Source organism: Apiospora phragmitis (genome assembly GCF_038363925.1).
Source record: "Apiospora phragmitis strain CBS 135458 chromosome Unknown utg000008l:1.0-3514335.0:1.0-3519231.0, whole genome shotgun sequence".
Lineage (NCBI taxonomy): Eukaryota > Fungi > Ascomycota > Sordariomycetes > Amphisphaeriales > Apiosporaceae > Apiospora > Apiospora phragmitis.
The window spans coordinates 463,877-489,962 of NW_027117407.1; the positions used below are offsets into that span (position 1 = coordinate 463,877).

The 26,086-nt window shown below is 48.0% G+C and overlaps 8 protein-coding genes across 8 annotated transcripts; 4 read left to right on the plus strand and 4 right to left on the minus strand.

Moving 5' to 3' along the window:
• Positions 1-7,475: 7,475 nt before the first annotated feature.
• On the minus strand, positions 7,476-9,872 carry PG994_008553 (uncharacterized protein; the record flags this gene model as incomplete). Its single annotated transcript, XM_066859962.1, has 2 exons — positions 7,476-8,565; positions 8,632-9,872. The coding sequence occupies 2 exons, from the start codon at positions 9,870-9,872 to the stop codon at positions 7,476-7,478; spliced, it is 2,331 nt and encodes a 776-aa protein (XP_066713551.1).
• Positions 9,873-10,813: 941 nt separating this feature from the next.
• PG994_008554 (DNA photolyase) lies at positions 10,814-12,809 on the minus strand (the record flags this gene model as incomplete). Its single annotated transcript, XM_066859963.1, has 3 exons — positions 10,814-11,363; positions 11,462-11,889; positions 11,943-12,809. The coding sequence occupies 3 exons, from the start codon at positions 12,807-12,809 to the stop codon at positions 10,814-10,816; spliced, it is 1,845 nt and encodes a 614-aa protein (XP_066713552.1).
• Positions 12,810-14,279: 1,470 nt separating this feature from the next.
• PG994_008555 (40S ribosomal protein eS21) lies at positions 14,280-14,681 on the minus strand (the record flags this gene model as incomplete). The annotated part of the gene is made up of 3 exons (XM_066859964.1): positions 14,280-14,479; positions 14,544-14,575; positions 14,650-14,681. The coding sequence occupies 3 exons, from the start codon at positions 14,679-14,681 to the stop codon at positions 14,280-14,282; spliced, it is 264 nt and encodes an 87-aa protein (XP_066713553.1).
• Positions 14,682-15,265: 584 nt separating this feature from the next.
• Positions 15,266-17,856, plus strand: PG994_008556 (nudix family; the record flags this gene model as incomplete). The annotated part of the gene is given in 2 exon segments (XM_066859965.1): positions 15,266-16,729; positions 16,741-17,856. Coding segments are annotated over 2 exon segments (2,580 nt in total), but the record flags the coding sequence as incomplete, so codon positions are not given.
• A 648-nt stretch (positions 17,857-18,504) lies between these two features.
• On the plus strand, positions 18,505-19,713 carry PG994_008557 (nudix family; the record flags this gene model as incomplete). Its single annotated transcript, XM_066859966.1, has 2 exons — positions 18,505-18,931; positions 19,022-19,713. 2 exons carry the CDS (start codon positions 18,505-18,507, stop codon positions 19,711-19,713), a joined length of 1,119 nt encoding a protein of 372 aa, XP_066713555.1.
• Positions 19,714-19,984: 271 nt separating this feature from the next.
• Positions 19,985-20,563, plus strand: PG994_008558 (uncharacterized protein; the record flags this gene model as incomplete). Its single annotated transcript, XM_066859967.1, has 1 exon — positions 19,985-20,563. The coding sequence occupies one exon, from the start codon at positions 19,985-19,987 to the stop codon at positions 20,561-20,563; it is 579 nt and encodes a 192-aa protein (XP_066713556.1).
• Positions 20,564-21,046: 483 nt separating this feature from the next.
• On the plus strand, positions 21,047-21,683 carry PG994_008559 (uncharacterized protein; the record flags this gene model as incomplete). The annotated part of the gene is made up of 3 exons (XM_066859968.1): positions 21,047-21,118; positions 21,239-21,445; positions 21,477-21,683. The coding sequence occupies 3 exons, from the start codon at positions 21,047-21,049 to the stop codon at positions 21,681-21,683; spliced, it is 486 nt and encodes a 161-aa protein (XP_066713557.1).
• A 1,520-nt stretch (positions 21,684-23,203) lies between these two features.
• On the minus strand, positions 23,204-25,312 carry PG994_008560 (HET-domain-containing protein; the record flags this gene model as incomplete). The annotated part of the gene is made up of 1 exon (XM_066859969.1): positions 23,204-25,312. The coding sequence occupies one exon, from the start codon at positions 25,310-25,312 to the stop codon at positions 23,204-23,206; it is 2,109 nt and encodes a 702-aa protein (XP_066713558.1).
• Positions 25,313-26,086: the final 774 nt, after the last annotated feature.

Here is a 26,086-nt window from a genome sequence, read left to right on the forward strand (position 1 = left end):
AGATTTATCCGCGGGATCGGTCGAAGCCGCTATCGTTGAGATATGTCATCCTAAAGGATATAGGTGTTGCCCGGGTACGTTTTGGGGCACCGGAAGTGGTTAAAAAGGAATTAATACCCGATTTCGTTACCGAACTAGCCTTAATACTTATTAAAACACCCTTTAGTGGCTAGGTATTACGGCGAAGTAGTCGTTAGCTAGCTGCCTTAGACCCTACTTTTAAGCTCCCTTCTTAACGGCTCTTCGTTTGTAAGGCTAGCAAGGCTCTAAATTAATAAGCCGATAAAATCGCGAGTTTAGAAGCGCAGATCGATTATCTTTAATCTAAACTCGATAAAAAGACTGCAAGGGTACGTTAAAAGGTAAGAATCGCACCGGGATAGCGATTCGTTCGCATAGCTAATATACGCCGGGCTAAGTGGAGGCTAAAGGGTAGAGTCGTATACGAGGACGAAGCTAGCGACGTTAACATGCCAAGCGCGCCTCGCAACGCTGTAGAAGCTGAAGAAGAGGATAGAACGGAGGCAGAGGACTATATTATTATTAGGAACACTTAAAAATAGGATTATTTTATCGATTTTAGTTATAAAAATGATTCTAATTAAAAGAGGTATAATTGCCCCTTAACTGGTCCGTAAAGGGGTGGTCCGTAGAGGGGTGCCTTAGCTTATATTAAGAAGAGAGGTATGTTTTCTAATAAAAATAATATACGGAGGGATAGCGTAACCGTATAATCCGACGCTTTAAATAATTATAACTTATTCTCGATTCTTTTATTATATTATTTTAAGCTTTCCGTATTAATTAAAGCTAGTTATAATTATTTCTAACGAGATTTAATTTATAAAAAAGCCGGTCTCGTTAAAGTAATAAATATTCTCTTTTTAAATCCCGTATTTATAAATTATATTTTATATAAAAGTAAACTACGCGTAATACGCGTCGAGATCTTTATAAAAGACTTTTTAATAACTAATTCTTCGGTTAAAACGCGTCCGGAGGTCTAGTTATTATCGTACGAAGTTAGAGGCCTAATTAACGCCGACGCGTCCCGCATTACGTAAGCTAAATAATCGATTCGTTATATCTTCTATACTACTTAGTTAAAGAGGAAACGATCAAGTATTTAAATTAATAATATATTAAATAATCGTATTTTCTTTAGAATTTAAAAGCTTTCGAAAATTCGTAAATATTTCGCGTCGTATAGGTTAGTTATTTCGTTTACGCTATAAAGTTTTCGATAAGACGTAATAAATTAATATAGCCTTTCGTACGCTTAAAATTAAGTCTTTTTAAAGCGTTTAAAGCGCTAGAATTATATCACTCTCTTTTTAAAGTTGTGGCATTTTCGACCGTAAAAGAATATAAAAAAAAGTTAAGGCTATAAGGAAATTTATAAAAGTGAGATATTCGCTTATGTAGGATATTCGCTTATGAGATACGTTAGCTATTAAAGCTTTATTATAAATTTAAGCTAAATAAAAGTCTAATCTAAGTAGCCTTACTTGAGATTTAAAACCTTTTTTCGCGCGATTTTCTTAAACTTTTTACGTTATATAAAAGCTATTAGCCGGCTTAATACGATTAAGTAACGAGGGAAGAATTTAATTAGGTTTTTTAAAAAGTTCGATTAATTATTATTTAAAGCGAGAAGACTTATATAAAGTAAAGAAGTTAAAAAGGGATATTTTAATTTATTTTTAAATATCGAGCTTTTAAAAAGATTAATTAATATATAAAAATCGATATTATATAAAGAATATTATTAATAATTATAAAAGTTTAAAGAGTAAATTAAAAAAGTTTAATAAGTAAGTTAGCATTATATTAATTAAAACTAATAAAAAGAGATATCGAAAACTATAAACATTATAAAATAAAACCCGATTTAAATAGTTTTCGGTTATACGCGAGATATTTAAAATTAATAAAGAATGAGCCTTTATTATTATTATAAAAAAAGGGTTATAAAGCTATAAATTATAAAACCGATTAACTAAGGAATAAGGTATTATAAAAAAAGGAATAGAAGTTTAAAAACGGGCCGGTAAAAGGAACTTTTTAAAATAAAGTCGCGGCTTAAAAGATACTTAAAAAGAACGAGACCTTATTATTACAGTGTGTATAGACTAACCACTGCGCTATAAAGCAAAAGCTTCGGAAATAACTCTTCGGGTCATTTCTATCTAATTCTACGCCTTAAGTGCTACCCCGCGGGGGACCAACCCGCCGATCGTAATACTATACCCTCTCTTTAAAGGCATACCCTTATACTTAAGGCGATAAACCCTTAATACTATATAATTTATTTAAGCTCGGTATAGAGAAACTTTAAGGCTTTTATACGGGTAACTAGTCCGTATAAAGTTTTACCTATTTATTAACGATCTTGTTTAAATAATTAAAAAGAGCTCTTATTTAATAAGTATAGGAATCGAACTTACGTCTCTTATTTAATAAAAGCGAAAAGTTATTATATTATAATATATATAAATTAATTACTACGTTATAAAATAAAAGCTTTAGAAATAACTTTTCGGGTTATTTCTATCTAATTCTACGCCTTAAGTGCTACCCCGCGAGGGACTAACCCGCCGATCGTAATACTTATACGAAACTTATTAAAAAAGGAAAAGAGTATTAAGCTTTTTATAATAAAATACTTTATTAATAAAACCATTTTTATATATATATTTATTAATTCAGGCTATTTTTTTATAGTTTTATTAATAAACGTTATATATAATAAAACTCGTTTTAACGTATCTTAATATTTTTTTAATTAATTAATAATTTTATTAAATTTAATTATTTTTACGAAATAATTTATATATATTTTAATATTCACGAATATTAAAAGTAAAAAATATATTTTTATATCTCGTATAATACCTTTAAATACGATATAATTTTTAAAAAGGCCTAAATAACGAAATAAAAAATAAAACTTCTTTTAAAAAAAAGGAGCTTTAAATTTATATAATAAAAGTACGAGTAAAACGTTTCGAATAAAAGCGACCTACCTTTTTATATAAGTATATAAAGATAAAAGTTATAAAGTTCAGGTATTAAATACGGAAAGCCCGATCTCTCGAAATATAAATATAAGTCTTCGCGGTAAATATAATAGATATCGAAAAAGCGTTTCGTATAAAATAAAAGACGAATTTTTAAAAAAAACTCTTATTATAATATTAAGAGTTCCTCTTATTATTTAAAAATCTAAAAACGGCCTATTACCCCCTTTCCAAAGGGAAAGGATCGATTATAATATCGAACTCGTATAAAAAAAAGAAAAGAACTAAAAATCTTTTAAAGGCCATGATATAATATATCGAAAAAGAACTTTTAATTTATAAAAAACTTTAATAGAGTTATTAAATAAAGGATTTATTTACATAAGCCACTTTTTAGCGGCGGTATTAATTCTCTTTATACGAAAGCTTAAAGGAGGCCTACGGTTCTATATCGATTATCGAGCTTTAAATAAAATTACGAAAAAGGACCGCTACTTTTTATCCTTTATTTAAAAGACTTTAATTTAAATCTTATAAGCGAAGTAGTATATAAAATTAAACGTCGCGGCCGTATTTTATAAGATTAAGATTATAAAAAGTAACGAATAAAAAACGGGTTTTTATACGAAATACGGGTTATTTAGATAATTTATTACCCTTTTTTAACCTCGCGAACGTACCGAACACTTTTTAAAAGTATATTAATTAAATTTTACGAGACCTCTTAAATAAATTTTATTTCGTGTATATTAATAATATCCTTATTTATATAAATAATAGCTTTAATTAATATTATACGTATATTATAAAAGTGCTTTAATACTTTACGAAAGCTAGTTTATAACTCGATATTAATAAATACGAATTTGAAATTACGAGAATAAAATACTTAGGCCTTATCCTCGACGTTTAAAACGGAATCTAGATAGATCTTGAAAAGGTTCGAATAATCCAAGAGTGGGAAACCTCAAGTTCTATACGAGGAGTACGAGGATTCCTCGGATTCGTTAATTATTATTAAAAATTTATTCGAACTTTTCGAGAATAGTAATACCGTTTATACGTTTAATTAAAAACGACGTCCTTTTTTATTAAAGTTTTAATTATTAATAAGCGTTTAATTAATTTAAAGATTTATTTATTTAATAGCTGGTATTATTATAATTCGACTTAGACTGTACGAAGATATTCGAGACGAACTTTTTAAGATATTATATTAGAAATTTTCTTTTTTAATATAATAATAAGGGGCTTTTCCGCCTTTACGCTTATTATTTTAAAAAAATATCGCCCGTCGAGTATAATTACGAGATTTATAATAAAGATATGTTAGCGGTTATTTAGTATTTAAAAGAGTAAAATATCGAGCTATGGTTTATACGAAAGTTTAACGTTATTACGAATTATAAGAACCTCGAATACTTTACATCTCTTTAAAAGCTAAGCGAGAAGTATATACGATAAGCGCTTATCTTTAGCCGGTATAACTTTCGAATTACATATAGAGTTAGTTATTAAAATAAAGGAGTAAGCGCCTTATTTAAAAAGGAGTAAGATATATTACGAGATTTTTATAATAATAAGATTTAGTACCGAGAGTTTTAATTAATAACGTTAAAAATATTTAATTAATAAAACTACTTAATATAAATAACCGCTATTTCTTTTTTTACCCCTAAACTTTAAACCTTATAAAACTAAGGTTTTTAACGAAACGAAGCGTACTATACGATTATATAAAGCTTAAAGGATAGCGTTACTAAGTTCCTCTCGTCGCTATAGCTTAAGGTATCGATATTTAAATACGCTTTAAATAAAAATAGTTAGCCTCTCTTTTATAATTAACGCTAAGTGTTAAAGTATAAGCTTTTATATATAAAGCTCGTTCTTAAAGCTTATAATAACCTGCTCGCTAAATATTCTAAACGTTATTAAACCTATATTATATTCGCGAGAAATTTTTTCTAATTAAGGATAAGCCTTTTTATACGTTAATATATAAAAAACTGCGACATTTATAATAGATTAAAGCTTTAAAAAACTAGAAATAAAGGCTTTTAAAACTATTACTAATACTTAATAAAATTTAGAAGAAAGTTTCGATAAACTTCGTTACTAACTTTTTAAAGAGTTTCGAGTATACGAATATAATGATCGTTATAGACTAACTAAATAAAGGTATAATAATCGAACTTATAGTAGAGATTATAATAGAATTTATAACGTCGGCTTTTATATAACGAGTTATTAGCTAATACGGCCCGCTTATTATAATTACTTCGGATCGTAGGAAGTAATTTATAAGCTTCCTTTAAAAACGAATATACTAGTTATTAAGGATCGAATAACGGATCTCTATAGCATACCACTTAAAAACCGACGGAGCTATAAAACGAATACACAACGTTATTAAAGCCTACTTAAAAATATATATTACGGATTATTAAAACCGATAAATTATATTATACCTTATTATTAAATACGTATTAAACGTTTATATATTAATAATTATTAAGTTAAACTTATTTTTTTTAATATACGAATATTATACGGCCTTATTATAACCTAGGGAAAAAATAAACGATTATATAAGTCTAATATAATACAGCCTTATTTAACGCGGAGAAGCTATTATAAAAGTAATTATAACAGCCTCGGTATAGGCGTAAATTATAATAACTAATACTTAATAAAATTAAAAAGCTTACGTTAATAAATACCGTACGATAATATTATAATATAAAATAAGGGACTCGGTATAGCTCCGGTTAAAGAATTTAGTTATAAATAATTGAGAAAAACTAGATTAAAAGAACGGAAAGTTTAAAATAAAAAATATTATTAAATTATACGCCGTACGACTTAATATATTAAACGGAACTAAATTAACTTTTTACGTTGATCGTATAAGACTAGTTTTTAAAAACCTTTTGTTAAGTTAACCGTAAAATAATTAATAACCTTTACCGGTTATAATTAATAAATAAGAAGAATATTATAACGTAAAAGAAATATAAAACGAGCGGAAACGTAAACGAGAACGAAGTTAATAAACCTTTTATAAAATTAAATAAAAAAGTTACGCTTAATTAATATAAAAACCTGCTTCGGTATTTTAAAAGATTATCGCCTTAAAACGTTAGAACGAGAAATAACGTTAACGACGACGGCGCTAGCTTAAAAAAAAGGGGAGTACTATTATAAGATAAACTCTTATTGATAAGACTTAAGGGCCCGTAGCCCTTTTACGACTTATTAATTAATATTTCTAACTTCTTATAAAACCTATTAGAAATGCCGAGCATATATATATTAGAATAGAAGCACGTATATAAATAAGTAATATTTATATAGTAGTTAAAAAAAATCTTTCTCCTTTTAAAGAATTCTTTTTATAATTAAAAATAATAAACGTTAGAGTATACTACTTAGTCTAGACCCTTATAAATCTTAACTAATTTAATTAAATTAATTATATAATAATTATTATTTAAACTTATAATATTACTAATTTTATTTATATTATAAATAAATCGAATAAGAATATCTTTAATAAAATCCTGCCTTAAAATAAAGAAAAAAAGCTAGATATTCTCTTCGAATATATAGTAAACGCGTCGGAAGTTTATCGTCGTAGCTAGTATAGTTTTCAACTTAAGGTTACATGTAATAAATCTCTTTACCTAATAGATTCCAAAGGGTAAGACGCGCTAGTCTGTCTTAATTAGCCGGGCGACGAATAGCCGGAACACGTTATACTTAAGGGCAAAGCCTAGCTACGCTTATCGGATAGCCTAGGTTTTAAAATACTCCTCCTAGGCGGAAGAGAGGGTCCTAGCGGACTCCTTAAACTCGGTCCGGGTCGGTCTGCCCCTGATTTTATCCCGTAAGGTGGCTCGGGGTACCTTAAGTCTTTTAGAGGCTGCACGTTCCGACTCGCTAGCTTGTACGGCCAAAATGGCACGCTAAATGGCGGATTCGGGGGTTAGGATGGGCATGACTAAAAAGCACGAGAAGTGACGATTCTGGCAGTATCCTCTAATTGTTAATGAGGGGGTTGGATGCTGACTTATATGCGAAAAGGGGGTTAGGGGGCTTCGCTTATCGGTAGTCAATTTGGGTGGCTGCTTATGTGGTAGGACGGCTAAGTGGTTAGGGTGCTTAGCTGGCTATGGGCATTGACCACCCTTTCCAACATGAGGCATGTCGACCCTCAAAATCTTGGACATGAGACACCGATATACCATTTACGGACCCATACAGCTAACCATGTGGTTTAACTAGCGTCGGAGAACGATACTCCCTCTACTCTAAGGGAGATAGGGGCAAGACGTTCCCTGGGTGAGGAATATGGCTTTCGCACAAAACATGCATGTAATTGTAACATTCATAAACAATGCCTTCTTTAATATATATCTAGAAGAAATAATCCTTTATGTCTACCGCCAAAATCCTTCACGACCAAGTCCCATTAGGCGGCCCAAAGTAGCCCACCTCCGGCATCTGCAACCAGGGCACACCCTGCCCGTCCGCCGTGTTCTTCCAGACGGTGTTGCCCCACCAGTCCGGGAACTGCACGCCGGGCCCGTAGGTGACGGCGAAGAAGATGACGATGCCGGCGAGGGCGAGCCCGGTATCGAGCGCGGCGGCCATGACGTAGTTGTACTTGGTCCACCAGGCGCGGAACCGGCGGTAGATCAGCTTGTTGAAGACGAGGTTCACGATGTACCAGGAGCTGTAGTTGATGCCGGTCGCAGGCGGCACGTTGTAGGTGCCGACGAAGATGAGCGGCCAATTGATCTTGCGCACGAACTCGTTGCCCGTCTTCTTCCAGAGCAACCAGGTCAAGGGCGGCAGCAGGAGCCCGATCCAGAAGAAGTGGTTGAGGCCGCTGTAGATGCGGCCGACCGAGTAGAGGCGGGCGGGCCCGACGAGGCCCCAGATCACGGACGATGAGTAGACGGTCAGGCCGTTGGGGCAGGAGAAGCCGTTGGGCTGGTCCGCGGTGCAGACGTCGGGGACGTTACCGAGCATCCAGAGCGTGACGCCCGTCTGCGTCAGCGCGCCGAGGACGGTGGCGAGCCCCTGGGCGAAGAACAGGCTGCGCGACGGGATCTTGAGGTAGTGGGCCAGCTTCATGTCCTGGGCGAAGTAGAGGGCCTGCCCGACGACGTCGGTCGAGAGGATCTTGAACAGCATCGTGGCCAGGGGTTTGCCCTGGAACAGATAGCCGCCGATGAACTCGGACAGGACGTTGACCTGGTTCGCGTCGACGTTGGTGACGCCCTGGATCATGCCGCACGGCACCATGTAGATGGCCGGGATCACGATGGCGAGGATGATGCCCCACCACGGCAGGCCGGTGCCGTAGCCCTCGGCCATGCCGATACTCAGGCCCGCGACGGCGAGGACAATGCCGACCCACCAGTACCACGGCACTTGCTTGTACGCCTTCATGAGGCGGGCGTGGATGTCGAGCCTCAAGGTCCCCTTGAAAGCATGCTTGATCTCACTCCAATGGAAGAAGTAGACATGCGAAAGCACGCTACATTGTATTAGTTTTCGGCAAGTACATCATGAAACTTACAAAACGACTGATTCAGCAACATACCTGGTGATAGCAGCGAAGGAAATCCCGTAAACAAAAGCGAAGGTGGCAGGGAGGTAGGGCGGCGAGTACGCCGCGTACTTCTGCTGGTCGAAGACGCCGTCCGTCATGACCTGGGCGACGTCGTAGACCTGCCCGTAGCGGTCGTAGACGTCGGCGGTGCAGAGGGGCAGGTAGGACGTGAACCAGGTGTTGGTGTAGTAGAGCGCGGGGGTCACGACCCAGAACCAGAGCGCGAAGCCGAAGAAGACGTTGACGGCGGCCCAGTGCGGGCTGAGCAGCGGGTTCGTGTTGTACGCGACCATGGCCCAGTCGAAGGTGAGCGGGAACAGGCCGAGGCCCGTCACCATGCCGAACACCTGGTTCACCGCGATGTTGTCCGGGACGATCCAGCAGATCCAGCTGAAGTAGCTGAGTCCGGTGAAGATCAGGCCCGGGAACCAGTACCAGATGAACGCGCCGGCACAGACCGTCATGAAGAACTTGATACGGGTGATCTTCCAACCATTCGTGATAGCATTCGCTCGGGAGTGCAGCGAACTCAGCAGTGCAACGTTGCTAAGCACGCCAGGCCATATCATAGTCGCCGGCTTTACCAGCCATGGGATGGAGAGGCCGGCGATGCCGTAGCCCATCAGCTGACAACATAGCACGACCAGGACCGAGAAGCCGGGCTGCAGCGAGAACCCATAGAACTTGGCGGCCTGGATGATATTGGTCGAGTCGGCCGACCCGAAACCGAACGAGACGTTGGACATGATGGTGACCAGGGCATGTTCCTTGATGTTGAAGTGCCGGTCGGGATTGAAGCGGTTGATGGGCAGGATCTTGGCGAGCGCGACGCCGAGGGGAAAAGCCAGTAGCTCCGAGACGAGGGAGACGATCTTCACGCCAGGGTAGCGCAGCCCGAAGAACTGGTTGATGCCGGCCCCGAGGAACACGAAGACAATGCCCAAGAACCATGCACGAAACGTGTTGACCGGTATGGCTGTGTCGTCCGTCTCGGGCACGACGGCGCGAACGGCCGGGAAGGGGCTGGTGTCGGCCTCGTATTCGCCTTCTTCCTCCTCGCCGAGGACGCGGTCGAGGTCGACCTCTAACTCGGCCAGATGACCATGCTCCAGCTCAATGTCCTGGGTCGTGGAGAGGTCGTGCGGCGTCTTCAGGTCGGAATTGATCTCGTCAGACCCTGTAGTACGGTTGCCATTCTCCGACGACAAGCGTCCGATCTTCTCCGACGCCATCCTGAAGGGGATATACGGGTGGGTGCACTGCGCCTAAGTTTCTCGAGAGCGAGAAGACTATTGGATGCTGAGCGACAGCAGCAGAAACAAGCAATTGGCATGAGCAGCCAAGACGGGAGCCAAGTGAAGACACCGGGAAAGCAGAACGGCGCGGCGCTTCATCTTATTTGCTGTGGTACGACCTGTCCTAGTCAACATGGGGAAAGAGAAACGGAATTGGCCAATGATTTCCGGTACCGTGATACGGACATTGCATTGCATAAGAACCGACGCCAGCATGGAAGTTCGCCGCAGGCCAATTGAATGCTTATCACAGAAAGCCGGGGTAGGGAGCTGGGATGGAGCTGGGTTCAGAACTGGGATGTTGTCGGAGTCAACCTTATCTCTCTCCAATTACTGGCTTATCTTGTGCGAGGGTGCATCGGCGTGGAGCCCCGGGGATCATGTCGAAGGTCATGTCAGGTCTCGGATAACGGCACATTCCCAGATGGCCGGATATCGACGGGGGTGTTGGTGTCTATGTAGATAATGACATATTCTAATCAGTTATGGGCTTCAACATCTGCCCTGATAAGATCGACGACTATCGGATTTTCGGTGATGCCCGTGCGACGAGGGTCATGTCCAAGACCAGAGTTATTTCAGTTGACGAAATGACTTGGGGCAGGAAATGGCTGGGTCTATATACTTCGGCCATCGCTGCAATGGGTGATTTGAATTTGTCACAAGTAACAAGTGTGACATGTAAGGGGGTAAGTGGAATTGAAGTCGCAACTCCCCGATAAGCCCTTGGGTAACCTTCAAAGGCGCATAACGCCGACACGCAAAACGCCATTGCATTGATAAATGATGAGGGTATCAAACAACAAAATGAGACTCGAAAGTCATTCCACATTTTCCCCGAGTGTCTTGCTGTAGCGTGGGTGGCCAAGCACAAAACATCAAGCCGTATCCCGCTTGATACCCTCCTTGTACATATCAATCGCCTTCTGTCTGCTCGCCTTGTGCTCAACAATCATCCGCGGGTACCCTGCCTTCTTCGCCAGCGCGCCAGCGCCGCGCCCGTAGGGGTCGTGGATGGCCTTGCCCGGGACGTCGCGCAGCTCGGGGAGGTACTTGCGAATAAAGGCCCCGTCCGGGTCGAACTTCTCGCTCTGCAAGATCGGGTTGAAGACGCGGAAGTAGGGCTGCGGGTCGACACCGACGCTGGCGCTGAAGCCCCAGCCGCCGCTGTTGGACGCGAAGTCGCCGTCCACGAGATTCTCCATGAAGAAGCGCTCGCCCATGCGCCAGTCCAGCAGCAGGTCCTTGCACAGGAACGACGCCACCACCATGCGCAGCCGGTTGTGCATCCAGCCCATGTGCTGCACCTGCCGCATCGCGGCGTCGACGATGGGGTAGCCCGTGCGGCCGGCGCGCCAGGCTTCGAAGTGCTCGGCGTTGTAGGACCACGTGATGTTTGAGTACTCGGGCTTGAATGGCTTGTTCATGCTGAAGGGAGGGCGTGTAAGTAGGCATGCAAAGGTTACTTACTGGCTTCCGAGCCTAAGTCGCGCGGAATGGGGGGGTGGGGGGGCGTATTCACTTACCAGACGTATGGCCAATGGACCAAGACGTGCTTGTAGAAGTCCCGCCAAGCCACCTCGCTGATCCAAACCTTGATGCCTTCGATACCCTCATTCAGCTTCTTGGTCTTGTTCCGATCTCTCGCGTAACGGACAGCTGTCCGCGCACTGAGAGTACCGGCTGCCAGGTGAACCGAGATGTTTGATGTGCCATGCTGTGCCGGGAAATTACGCTTCGCATGGTAGCTGCCAATCTTCTCCTCGGCAAACTTCTCTAACCGGTCCATGGCTTCGTGCTCCCCGGCGGGATAGAGAGCACGAAACCGTGTAGCATCCTTCTCCGAAAGGCGCTTGGTTTCAGGCGCTTCGGGTATCTCATAGTCAAAGAGGGCCGCCACCTTCTCTCTGGCCGACTCGGAATTTGGCTCCGGCGGGTCGAAGAGATCCAACAACTCTGGGTTCGCATGCACATGAGGGACCAGGACTTATACCACGGGGTATAGACTGAATACTGTTTCCCAGTTCCGGTCGTCAGCGCGCCCGGCGGGACGACGCAAGTATCATGGACAACTTCCATAGCAATGCCGCTCTCGGCACACATGCGAACCAACTTGGCTTCGCGTCGTAGTTCGTCGACTTCGTACTCCATATTGGCGAACAGGTGGCCGGCACCCCACTCCTCCAGAAGCTCGATGATGCGCGCGGGGACCTGTCGGCGCCTTTCTACCGTCTCGGCGTACAAGGGGATACCGAGCTTCGCGAGGTCCTGCTTCAGCACATGAAGCGTGCGCAGCATGAAGTCGATCCGTATGGGCGCCCGGAGGTGCGCTTCGAAATCCTGCGGGCTGACGATGTACATGCACACCAACGGGACACCGGCCTCGCGGGCCTTCTGGCTCGCCATCCACAGCGCGCGGTTGTCGCGCGTGCGCAGGTCCATCTTGAACCAGTGCACGACGGCGTCTTTGACCCCAATCTTCTTCCGCACCCCCGCCGTCCCCTCCATGGCATCTACCAGGACCTCGATCGGCCGGGGCAGCTCGTTGTTGTTGTAGGCAAGCGCCCGCGCATTGGACATCTCGTGTGGGTAGAACTTCCGCAGCACCACGCCGTTCTCCTCCGCTTCGGCGCTGAAGGGGTGCGGTTCGCGGAGGGGGTCGTCGGCATTGCCATCTTTCTTCTTGTAGGAGCATTCCAGCTTCTGCTTCTTGGTCTCGAGGGCCTCCGCCTCGCCCTTGGCCGAGGTGGGCGCCTTGCGCTTCGGTGGCATGGTTGCGAAGCTTCGCGGTTTCACTTGAATCGCGGCCTGCGTGGCGGCTGCCAAGGTGGTGCGGAAAACACGCAACGAGATACGCAGCAGACAGACGTTCATGGGGGAAGCAAAAGAGACAATGAAACTAGAGGTGAAGGATGGACGCTTACTGCCAGGAGAAGGCAAGGGCTGCTTTGGCCTTCAAACGGCTTGCATTCCATGCGATTGACCTTACTCGCGCAGAGAGCCCCTTTGGCCCTTTGGGCTCGATGTCAAATGCGTCATGGGTGTACCTGAGATCGCGCTGCAGTACAGGCAGATCTGAGGAAAGGGTCCAACCTAGATCCTGGGAACTCTAATGGCAATCCTGGGCTAGCCCGTTCCGGTCTGGTGCCGTGTCTCTATCTTTGCTTTTCTGGTCCAGGATACTGACTGTCTTAATACCCACGGGCCTAGCCGTGGTCCGCTTGACGAAGCCATGCGGGACAGTAGGTAGCTTGATCACGTGGGGCGTGAACTGTGGCATTGTTTCAATGTTAACAGCCTCGAGCTAGATCGGTAATCAATACAATTGATTGCACGAATATGCCTACGCCTTGTGATGAGAGCCGTTATGTTTCCTCTACCATCACGTCAGAATGAATCAGGAAAACATCCATGCCATGGGCAAATCAGCTATCATCTATTTAAGCGGAAGAGCTTCAGGCTGTCCAAGGTAGCATCAGCACTTTGGAACCCCAGCTTGCTTTCAGCTGACCTTGTGTTTCATTACCAAAGACTAAGCATTCATAATAATGTCGAATCTCCTGCGAGCCTAAATAATACGATTTTCGTGGTAAAGGTATATCGTTAGTACATTGGCCACAACTGAAGTATGAGGCAGATTCAGTAGGAGCTCGGTCAAATGGAGATCACCAGTCAGTGTCGGGACATCCAATGCTCCCAGACTCAGCGTTAGATCGTTTCGAATTGTGGCATTTTCGCGTCAGCATAGTGGGAGCAGTGGCAGGCGAGTCCACTGATACCTTCAGATCAACATCACGTATTAGAGCGATACCATGAGCAATCATGGAACGAAAGGTAGTCGTCTTTACAACTGTTTTTGATAATGTGTATTGTTTGACCCGTATCTGTGCCGTGGTGTAAAGCTTGAGCACCACAACTTTTTCAAGGCCAATATTTTTTCAGTCTTCGGCTTGGAGACTATCGAGGTAGTCCCAGAATCCCAATCCATTGAAGGGATGAGGAGACTTTGCTAGCCGGTGCACAATCACGCCCTCACAAAGGTAGAGTCACAGGTTCGGATTCATCGGTTGCGAGGCCGTCGTAATTGTGTCAAATCGAGGTATTTTATTTCCGTTCCGAAATGCAGGTGGTGACGTTTCTAGTCGGTGCTAGATCAGAATCAATGCAGAAGCTGCCATGCCCTTGCCCAGGTCGTCATCGTTCGTTCCGTCCAAATGCCATATCAACACCAAACCCAAATCTGTGTCGGCGCGGTCGCTAGTCAGCATGAGCCCCAAGTGCATTGCTTGGTGGGGGGGGAGGCGTCTGGGATTCCGTACCACAGAAACAAGAAAAGTTCCTCGCTTATCGCTGGGCATTCCAGACGCTCTTGACGAGGCCATCACGCTGGCAGAGGCGGTTCATGGAGTCATCGGACTCGCCCATGGCACGGACGAAACCGCAAAGGGCGTAGACGTGGTTCTCGCCGGCAACGGCGCGGCCGTTCTCATCAACCTTGGCGATGGAGATCTGGACGGAACCGTGGTCCTTGGCCTTGATCAAACCTGCATTCAAGAGGTTAGTCCGCTGGAGGGAAGGTAGCTTTTTCGAAGATCGGTCATCGCTCACGGTTGGAAGCCGAGCACTTGCGCGGGACGTAACTAGAAAACAGCCAAAGTTAGCATCATTGCCCACTTCTCAGATCGCACGTTGCGGCGGCGGAGGTGAAACGTACAGGTCGACAACTTGGCCCTTGTCGTTCTCCATTTTGGCGACTGTGTATTGATGATACGCTGAAGGTCGTCGGGGGTAATTGGTGGTGAGATGGATTCGCAAGTCGTACGGCGGTTGCTACTTTCAGCGTTGTCGCAAAAGGGAAATTTCTGGCGGGGGATTGGGCTTTTTCGTGAGTGGGAGTGTGTGGGCAAAACTGCGACCTAATCCGGGAAAGGCTTGGGGCACAAATACGTATCGGCCGTGGCGCTTCTTATCTATTGTGTGGCTGCGTGGCTTTACATAAAAAACATGTGGCTATGTGGCTCAACTCATTGTATCCACTCAAGCACCTGACAGCGCGTTTTGTTCGTGGCCAGATCGACTGATTATTAACGGGTCCAACATTCGGCTAGCTGGCCGGTGCCTTTGCTGCCCCCACCACGGAACGGTCGATTGTTGACTTCGCCGTTCACGGCTTGCACCAAGTCCCTGATCTCCAACGACCGTGATGTGTATTTTGGAAGCATATAGTAATTGTTATGTTCTGCCTCTTCTAAAGCTCTGTTCTCCAAATAGGACCCGGATCATTTTCAACTACGCCTAACCTGCGATACGCCAAAATTTCAATCTGAAGCGCCTCGCCACTACCGGATGCGCGCGTTGCATTCCTGGGACGTCCCTGCGCGAGGCGATCAGGTTCCACGGGCTCGGAATGGCTTCCGCGGACGTCTTCCTATCACCCCCCCGCGAAAACGACACAGGCTCAACACTATTCGATGATATCTTCTTCCCCAGAGCTGCCTTCGTTGGCTGAGCTTGCTCAAAGACATACGAAACGACCAGCACCCCTACGAAGCGGCAGCAACGCTGCTCCGATACCAGCGACCGCTCGCAGCGCCTTTACTAGTACTAAGGACGTGCTGAGAGAGGCGTCTGATATTGATGCCGAACCTCACCGACCACCGTCTCCCAAACCGAAGCCCAAAGCCGTGAGGAAGCGCGCAACCAAGTCGCAACCCCAATCGAAGGCAACGGCGGCACCAGATCAACAGGAGCCCATTGTGATACCATCTTCATCGCCCACAGACAAGCCAGTGAGGAAGTCCAGATCGAAAAAGACGGAGGCAGCACAGTCCACGATATCGAGTCGAGTGACGAAGGCGACCACTACCGACAAGAGCAAAGCTAGGAAGACCGAGACGGTTTCACGACATTTCGCCTCCGCGAAAGAGAAAGGGAAGGCTGTAGCGTCTAAAGAAAGCCCACAACTCGACCCGTGGGACATACAACAAACGGATCCGCCGGGTGCGACTATCGAGACCGAGGACCCTGCACAGCCGAATTTTGCTATTCCCAGGAGGAGGGGCTGGACGCCACCTCCACCGGACGCCCTCGAAAATAGCGAAGTGTTGTCCTCGAGTAGCAAGGCGCCAGTGACTAAGGAGGGATTCCAGAACATGTGCCAGGACTTTGCCCGACCTGCAGAGATGGAACCCATTTTCAAACCCTCGGCGGAGATTGCCGAATTCCTGAAGAAGCGCAAGCTCAATGATCTTCCGGCGAACGAACAGGCGTCGCGCTCAACAGAGACCTCGCCTACGAAGCCCGCCGCTGCCAAGAAGAAGAAGAAGATTCGCACAATCACTGAATTGGCGACCGCTCCCTACCAGTTGCCTGAACTCCCGGATATTTTACTGGCGCCTGGAAACGCGGAAACTCTCCTGGAACATTTTGACTTTGATGGGGCTGTTAAGGAGCAGGCTGACCATCAGAGGGCTGTCATGGATGTTCAGGAGACAAAAAGTAAGGGCAAGAAGAAGAAGGCGCCAGCCAAACCGAGGAAGAAGAAAGCAGGGACTGCCGAGGATCCGATCCTGCTATCGCCGAACTCTGCGATGAAGCAGGCTTCGAATGTGGACTTTCTGTTTGGCACCTCAAGCCAGCTGCAGAGCGACGAACCAGCCGAGGTTCTTCGTGACCTTCAGGCCGCAATCCAGGCCTCCAACCGAGCGAACGATGATGAAGATGATGACGATAGATCGGGTCTTTGGCACAAAGGAGCGCGAGACTTCGATGGAAGCCTGCTCGAATTCAAGGTGGTGGACTCTAGCGATGGGTAGAGGCGACCAGAGAATCTCCTTCTCCTGTCTCGGAGGCTTCCCCAACGGAAAAGGACGGCTTCCCAGATATCAGCAAAATTTGCGCGTTACCGCCGCAGGTGGGCTCATCTAGCTTGTCAATAACGCAAAACACCCAGTCTCAGCAGAAGGCAGTACCAAGTTCACGAACGACTCTGCCGAGCAGTGAAAAGTCAGCAGCGACGGTGCCACCACCCTCACGTCCAGCTGTCGCTGCCAAATCGAAGCGCCCTGACTTCACATTATTCACCGACGCGCAACTTTCACGTAAAATAAGCACGTATGGCTTCAAACCAATGAAACGCCGGTCGGCAATGATCGCGCTTCTTGAACAATGCTGGGACGGGCAACAACCTGCAACTGCAGTACCCACCGGGCCCACCGCCTCCGATTCGTCTACCCTTCCACCCAACGCGGGAATGGCAGCGCCAGCTTCTGCGCCTCCTAGCACGGTCATATCACCGGCCAAGAAACCTCGTGGCAGACCGAAGAAGGACACCACAGCTACGGCTTCTACAGCACCAGTGGCACCCGAGTCACCAAAGCGACCGCCGGGCCGTCCGCGGAAGGGATCTGGTAGCCTAAGTCCAGTAACATCTAAAGTCAAGACTCCAGTGCGGCGTCCGAAGAAGTCGGCACCAAAGGTGACAAAGATTGAAATCGCAGATTCGGACGAGGAGGAAGTTTTGTCGGTGTCGGCGGGCAGATCGTCGCCGGACCCGGTTTTCTCGTCGCCGCCCCCACTGGACCTCTCCATTTCGGAAGACGCGGCGGACCTGTCGCTGAACCTGTCGCCCACGGAACAGGAGAACTCCTCGTTCACGTTCATCACGAAGGCCGTGACGTCGGCGCCGCGGTCGACGGACCCGCAGAGCCCGTCGTGGCACGAGCTGATGCTGATGTACACGCCCGTCGTGCTCGAGGACTTGGCCGCGTGGCTGAACGCGGGCGAGCTGACGCGGGTGGGCTACGACGGGGAGGTCTCGGCCGGGCAGGTTAAGCAGTGGTGCGAGTCGAAGAGCGTCATATGTCTGTGGCGGGCTAATGTGGAGGGGGTTAGGGAGGAAGCGTCGTTGAGTTATGAGGGTACTGTGTGTTGGTTGCATTATCGGTCTACTTGGGTGTTTGGTCATGAGCGCGTACGGCAAGCATTCGGTCATGAAATGATATCCTCCTGTATATATACATCCTTTAGATGCCATAGACTCTGCTTGTGTTCTTTCATTCAAATGATACACGACTATACGTCTACATAACCATTATCTCGGTCACCAATGACTAGAGCCAGCCGGAGGTCTTGTGATAGTTCTGCTAGCTTAACGAAAATGCGGAGGCGGGGCAAAGCGGTTATGGTGAGACCCACACAAAGCGTGAAACTACCAGGGGAACCTCGGCATGGTTTCGCACGACCTCCTCGATGACATGGAAGGACAGCCTAGGTCTTGCTCGCAATAGTTCTGAAGCGGACGCTCCCGAACATGTCGCAATGCATTTCTTATACTGTTCGGTCTTCCCCTCATAAGTCACCGAGATTTCTGAGAGAATCTCATTGCACTGTCAATTGCCCAACTTCTATTATTGGGCCTCGGCAGCATCTCCGGACAATCACTACTGCTGTTTCGTTATATTCTGCCCACAGCGAACGGCACCTATGTAGCTCAAGGAGGAACTCCGGCGCTTTTGTCTGTCATATTCTACCACCGCCACCAGCATCCGCTGCGTCCCGCGTCGGAAGCATGTACTCAACCACCACAAAACAACCCAAGGGGCCGCCGGCAGAACCCCGACCCAGCTCCAGCATCATCCTGCTCTCCCACACCAATCAAGTCCTGCTGCTGCGGCGAGTCAAGACGTCGAGGTCGTTCGCCTCGGCGCACGTCTTCCCCGGCGGAAACCTGTCCGAGTTCCACGACGGGCCCGTCCCGCCGTCGGACGACCCGGCGGCCCGGCACCAGGACAGCCTGGCCTACCGCCTGGGCGCCATCCGGGAGACGTTCGAGGAGAGCGGGATCCTGCTCGCGCGCAAGAAGGGGGCGCCGGTGGAGGATGTTCAGCTTTTGTTGCTGTCGGCGCAGGAGCGGGATGAGGCGAGGGAGGCGATCTATAATAACGAGGTCACGTTCACGGAGTGGCTGGATAGCGTCGGGGGTGTCGCCGATATAGGTGAGTTTGCTTTCTCCTCCACAGTCCATTTATAAGGAGCACAGGGTCACTTGTCATCTTCACCACGCTTCTATACTAATCAACATGCAGATAACCTGCTGCCTTTCACGCGCTGGGTTACGCCTCTGGCTACGCCACGTCGTTTTACCACGCAGATGTACATATACATGCTTCCGTTTCCTCGCCACTCCTCTGCATCTTCAGGGTTTGACGACTCTATCACTAATGCTGCTATACATGCTGAGGCTGTGCTGCCTACCCCGGACGGCGCCGAGATCACTACCTCCGCCTTCGAGGATGCCGCGACCTGGCTTTCGAGGCAGCAGAGCGGCGACATCATCCTCTTCCCACCCCAGGCCTTCCTCTTGACTTTAGTATCCCAATTCTGCCATGGGCCGCCGCCGCCACCCCAAGACGAATCAAACAGTAACATTGACTACTACCGCCAACAACGCGAGAAGCTCACCGAGTTCCTTCACCGCGTACCCACGGCCGAAAGCCCTCGGTCTTTGAAGAACCCCACCTCCCAGATCCCCTGGGCCGAGAAAGTCATTTCGCCCGTCACCACCATGATGACGGACGACGGGCGCATCCTACTGAGCCTCGACCGCCCGGGCCCGGAGCTGAAGGGGAGCGGCCGCGGCGGCGACTTCGAGCGCGTCGTGCTGGTCCGGTTCGAGAAGGGGACAGCGCGGCAGGTTCGGGTCATGGACCGGGAGGAGGCGTTCAGGGTGCTGAAGCCGGCGGCGTCGCAGGGGGCGCCGGGCAAAGAGAAATTGTAATAAAGTTCGAGAATATATTATTGACATACGTTATACCTATTTTATATAGTTCAGCTTTACACTCATCGTATATCGTAAATATAGCCCTAGGGCAAGGAGGCAGATACGGACGCCACCTACGTAACACGTCAGACGGCATATGCCCAATCCCGCATTACTGCTGCCTAATCACTTGGGATAAGGCTCTCTGCGTCGATCAATCATTTCTCGTCACCAACACCCGTCTGTCATGTTCGAAGATTGCGTTAAATTGTCTTAATTAGCAAACACAATGGCAGCCTACACCGCGAGCGACAATACGAGCCGGAACACTGAGCAAGTTGGGTGGTCGCCCACCGACGAAGTGTCTAAATCTCGAAGTAACAAGCTCAAGGCGGAAGAGGGAGAGGATGAGGATGAGGCGGAGACGGAAGAGAAGTCAGACGAAAACCAGCGGAATATATTTCCAACGAGCCTATCGCCAGCTGGGTCCGGCCTCACCTCTCTCTCTTTGTGTGAGAGATGCTCGGCCTTCAGCCTAGAGGATGGACCTCCAATTGATTTCAAGCTGGTTGATGACTTTCCAGACTTGCCCATTCTCTCATCGTCTGCTCAAAGCGGATGTGGGGTCTGCAGCTGCCTCTTAACAGCGATCAGACAGAGGGGCTATGATCAGAGCGGTTCACTAGCCATTCGGCTCTTTGGGTCCGACCCGAAAAGGGACATCGTCAAAGTTTCTCTCAACTTTCGTCCCAAGGACTGCGAGGAAACGGTGGCGCTCAAGCCGATGTATTTCGCAGTTGATGGGTTCCATGGTTCTTCACATACCACGCTCGAGACTAAACGCAAAGCAAACTTGGAAGCTGGCTGACAACAGCTGTGAAGCTTACAAATATCCTTGGCTTACGCATTGTTCATCGCCAAATGAAAGCTCGTTGTGTAAGGAGAACATCGATAGACTTCTCAGCAGTCTCCGCGCCCACAGCGTCGGCGAGGGAAGCGCCTCGAGCACGTTCGTACCATCACGGCTAATTGATGTCGATCCGCCCACTGGGGAATATGACTGTCGCCTTGTTATGACAGAGTCCGGTATCTTCAAAACTATGCCAGATACTGTGCTCTAAGCTACTGTTGGGGCGATAGTAAAAATGCAGAAGTCCAGTTTAAGACCGAGAACCATACGCTAGCATAGCGATTGGAGGGTTTCAATGCGAACTCAACTCCAGCGGTGTTGAAGGATGCGATAGAGACGACTCGGGCCTTAAAAACTCGGTATTTATGGGTTGACGCAGTCTGTATCGTACAGGGCGACGAGAAAGACTGGGGAGAGAGTCAGGCCTGATGGATCAGGTCTATGGCCACGCTTACGCCACAATCTGCGCAGCTAATTCTAGGTCTGCCAGGAATCGTTCCTGTGGCGGCCACCGTCAGCTACGATCCCATTTTGCTCCCGCATAGATCCTCAGTTAACCGGATCATATAATCTCCGTTTGTATGATTTGCCTGAGCAGGAGCAGCTTCACTCCGTGGACTGGGACTTTAAGAGGAGTCATTGGTCAACACGCGGCTGGACATTCCAAGAGCTGCGGCTATCAAAAAGGGCAATAGTATTCGGACACCACGAGGTACATTTCACCACAAACACCTGCTCGTGGACCGAAGGCGGCTCAGAAACGGATACACATCACGTACCCATGTCCTATTCCACCCAGCTCTTCCAACAGCAAGATTCAATAAGGCTTTCTGGATGGCAGTACTTGCTGGCAGATTACACCCGTTGCTAGCTCACGAAACGCCTCGATAAGCTGCCTGCTATTGCTGGTCTAGCTAAATTAGCCACTGGGGGCCAGTCGGATCAATACCTGGCGGGCCTTCGCCGACACCAACTGTTTCGGGATATGGTATGGGCCATCGAATGGTGCGACCTATGCTCACTCGAGTTATTGTTCAGGTCCATCGACCGCCCCGACAGCTACCTTGCACCTTCGTGAAGTTGGGCTAGTCGTGGACAGGCTATTTACCCCCATAACTACTTTTGTGTTGACCTCTTCCAAGGGTGGTATCTCCGGTCGACTCTATCGCTTTGACTGACCACAAGAGTGAGTGTCAAATCATTGATGCGTGGGCAACACCATCTGATGCACTCAACCCGTTTGGGGCGGTCTCGGCTGCATCTTTGACTTTGACAGGCACGATCTTCAAGATCTCTGAATGTTATTGGATTGGGACCTGTCGTCGCTCCGTTCTTATGAGTATCAGTGGGCAAATCTTCAATTGCTACTAGTTTTGACCGGAACTTGCTCGTACGGAGGCTCCATACATTGTAGACGGTACGGCATGAAACCCTCTACGGCATTTACCGGATTAACTGGCGGGCATCAAGATGGAATAGCCGACGATGCACTGCAAATGCTCATTACGGAAAGGGAAGATGGATGTAGAGCCGCCAAGCTCAGACTTGCGTACGGCATTCTCGTTCACCCGTCGAGAAAAGAGCCGGGCAAGTACGTTAAAGTTGGCGCATTCGGCTCCGCTGGTGGTCTTGGCTACATCCAAGCCAAAGGCGAAACCATGACAGCGGAAATCATCTGATGCAAGGTCCCCATGGTGTGAGTTAGGGGCGGGACGATAACGAGGGACTTGGCTAGGAACCGTCTGAGCAATGGGGAAGCAGGGGGGTAGGTGAGTGGCACCAGGTTCCTAACAACAGGAGTGGGGGACAACAATTGTGCCATAGGGAGGGTAGGTACTTACATAATCTCAATTAACTGGCTTTTATTTCAACGGTGCTCGAGTGGTATGGATGGCGGAAATGGGAAGAGACCTTGCCGTGTAAGCCTCTCAGTAAAGACTCTGGAACTCACTGCACAGGTATAGGAGTTCGACCCTGCCATCCAGCAACTTAATCATTTGTTTTTTTTTTTTCGTCTGTTTTTCTTCAACCCGTCTCTCAGAAAGCCTAGGCAGTAGGTATCTCGTCTACCCATTGGGGATGTGAGAAGTTACAATTGCGTATCTTTCATTCGTCCAAGCCCATATATATAGGATTTACTCTCACGGGTACGTAAGTGGGTATTTAGCTAGCTGCGCTATCTACAGCCGTTTGATCTATCGGCATAGAGGAAGACATAATAACAATTCCCCATTCAGCTCGTTTGCGTCCAGTTGCTGTACTCGGACTACACTTGCACAGGTGTACGGAAGAAATGGAGGAAAGAAAAAAAAAAACGAAGAAGAAAAGGAATGGTCCCTCCTGGGCCCAGATAGACGTATTCCTTAGTGCGGAGGGGGTGTTGGCTACACACCATCGATCTAGACACTTTCCATGACAACGCTTTCACTGTTTTCAATAAAGGTTTTCCATTGGGAACCTCCTCGTCGAGGGTTTCACCCATATCTAATTAGCATATCTTGATATCCTCACACTTCGCCTGCTTAAACGCCTCCCCATTCATGATCCCATGCACGTACGCCTCCCCGACGAACGTGTAGTACCCGTCCCCGTCGGGCCTCAGCACGAGCGGCACCCGCCCCCCTCGGCCAGCACGACCCGGTCGCCCCCGCGCGCGCCCTCGGGCAGCAGCGCGAGCCAGCCGTTGCCGCACCAGCCCAGCCGCCGCTCGATCGCGCACTCGCAGTACAGCGCGAACTCGGGGAACCCGCTGCCGTCCCACGCCGACGACTGCAGGATGTAAGCGAGCGGGTGCACGCCGTACCCCAGCGACCCGAACCGCCACTCGTTCTTGCGCAGCACCTCAAGGCTGCGCGACCACGCGTGGTAGAGGGCCTCGGTCGCCGCCGGGTCCGCGTGGTCGTACGTCCCCGCGCACAACGTCTTCCAGTACACAGACGCCGTCGAAGACCCGTCCGGGTTGGTCGGCTCTCGCCGCGCCGCGAAGCGCTCCCACTGGATCAGCACGTGCCAGTGCTGCGACTCCTCGGTGAAGATCCTCTTCAGCTCGCCCTTGAAGTCGCGGAGGGCCATCCTCTTGAGCGCGAAGTCGGAGGGCACCTCCTCGCCGCGGGCCGCGACCTCGGCCTGCAGCCGCTCGACGCGCTGGTCGTAGTCCTCGTCGGACGTGGTGTCCGAGTAGTCGTAACGCGGTATGCTCTTGGCGATCTCCGTCACCGTCGCCACCTCGTGGCCCCGGAGCACGAGCGTCACGGCGTCCTCGGGAAACCGCACGGTGGTGGCCAGCGTGCCGCGCGCGGCGTGCGTGCGACGCGGCCGGTCCATGGCGTCGCGCGTCAGGGGCACTGCCATGGAGGACGAGTTGCTCCAGTCCGTCACCCATGACGGCAGGCCCCGCCTGGACGATCTGGGGAATATGCCTAAGACGTCTAAGGTTTTGGTCATCAGGATGAGCTGCTGCGACATCATCCTATACACGTAGACGACGGGACTGGCGTAGTCGGCATCGATTTTCACCTGATTCACTGCGTCGGTTGGCGAGCTTAGCCTCTGGATATTTCTCAGGATACCCGATACCGCGTAGATTTTGTCTCGTGGATCTTTGGATTCTCTTTGTCGGCAACCTTCCAACAAAGTGAGCAGAATCTCTGGTCCATGTTCAGTCTGAGACCCGTGGTCTGTGGAACCGTATAGACCTAGGCGCCGTTGCAGATCCTTGATTGTGAAGTAAGGCAGTATATTCCGGTTAACGAAGGTTCCTTGTTCCAACGTGGACCAGATACGCAGTTTGAAGCCGTGGTCGACGGCGGTACAGAGGTCTTGCCAATCCATCTTGTAACGTCCCATTAAGAAGGTAATATTTGTGGACAACAGGATCTCCTGGAGCGTCCAGGAGCGGTACCACCACGCACACGCCAAAATCCTCCAAATGTTCGACTCGCCCCCGTATAGCTCCTTGACCGCGCTCCGTACACGAGGGACCTTGTGAAACTGCATGAGGGCAAGTGGTAGAGTTTCCTGGTCGCCAAAGCTAGGGTCGATGGCGGCAGTTTTGCTATCCTCTGCGAGATGTTGCAGCATCTCAAAGATTCGTTGGGTTTTACTGGTCTCGGACCCAAGCCACACCACGGTACGGCGGGCGTTTCTGTAGATGCTGTCCATTATGGGTACTTGAGCATTGCGCTCCGCCGTATCTGTCTGATTGATGCCGATGGCATCGACCCATAGGACGACCTTGGACGTTGCCGCCAAATCAGGACTAGGCCGGAGGCTGAACAAGATGTCGTATAGCGATTCGTAGATTTCGAAGTGGCGACCATCGACGGAGATGGCCCTTTTCGGCTGTTCCGGGTCTCCCCATACGTAGCTGAGTGCATCGTACGTCTGAGCCGACTCGTCTAGACTGACACTGGATAACCGAACTTCAATCCGTTCCTTGTCTGGAGCCGGCACGATCTCTAGAAGCCTGATGTAGCCCTTGTCTGGGATAGCTTGATACTGAAAGGGTGGCAGTTGCTGGGTGGATTCAAGGAGCCCTTGCGCCTTCCGGTCTTGCTCTGATACTGTCTTTTCGATCTCGAGCGCCGGTGTTGAGGGGTCCGACGATGGTGGTGTCCGAAAGTTGCTCCATTTCCTTGTTGCAAACTTCTTGATGTCTCTCTTCATCGAGGCCTTAGCCTGGTCCCAATCTTCCCTGCCGGTGGCCATTTCGAATAACCTTGATGAGAGGGAGAAGTTGATGAGTGGTTCAGCTCTGGCTTTAGAGCTTGGGCTGAGATCTTCGGTGCTCCTGTTGGATGTACATGTATCGAAGTGGAGGATTCTTTGCTTTTCGAACCAATCAGGGGGCCTCTCTACCGTAGCGCGTCACTAAGCTGCCTAATCCGACCAATCACAATGCTGAATCTGGTCACAGTCGCTACTGGCTTACAGTCTAAATTCTTACTGCATGCGAATCGCCCGCACCGCCCCCCTTCGCTTGGTGCTTGGACTGAAATCCGGGAAGCGTCCTTGTGTTTAAATAAGATGAGCTGAACTTCTTTTCTTATTCTATGCTACTCGTCTATATATACGTATAAAACCAGTCACTTATTAACTAACGGGTTACATAGTTTATCAAGGGACTCCTTGCTATATAAGTGAATATTCAGTTGCTGCTTAATTGAAATGTCTACTCTAGGGCCGCGTCGTCTCTCCCAGCATCTTGACGACGAAGGCACCGGAAACGTTGATGTTGACGACCATGAAGCTCTTGAGAAGAATGTATTTGCTTCAGCTTCTTCTGTGCCAGAGCACTCTTCGAAGAAAGGAAACCCCCTCGACCCTGGACAAGTCTGAGGCCTGACTTGACGTCCAGAACGCACAGGTTCGCTTGGTGGTTGGTCTGGTACGACAGCCCATTAGTCGTACTCTTTGGTCGTGATCAACGGCTTGCAGTCCCCTATGTGCAACAATTTCTCCAGACCGGTGATGTCTAGATAT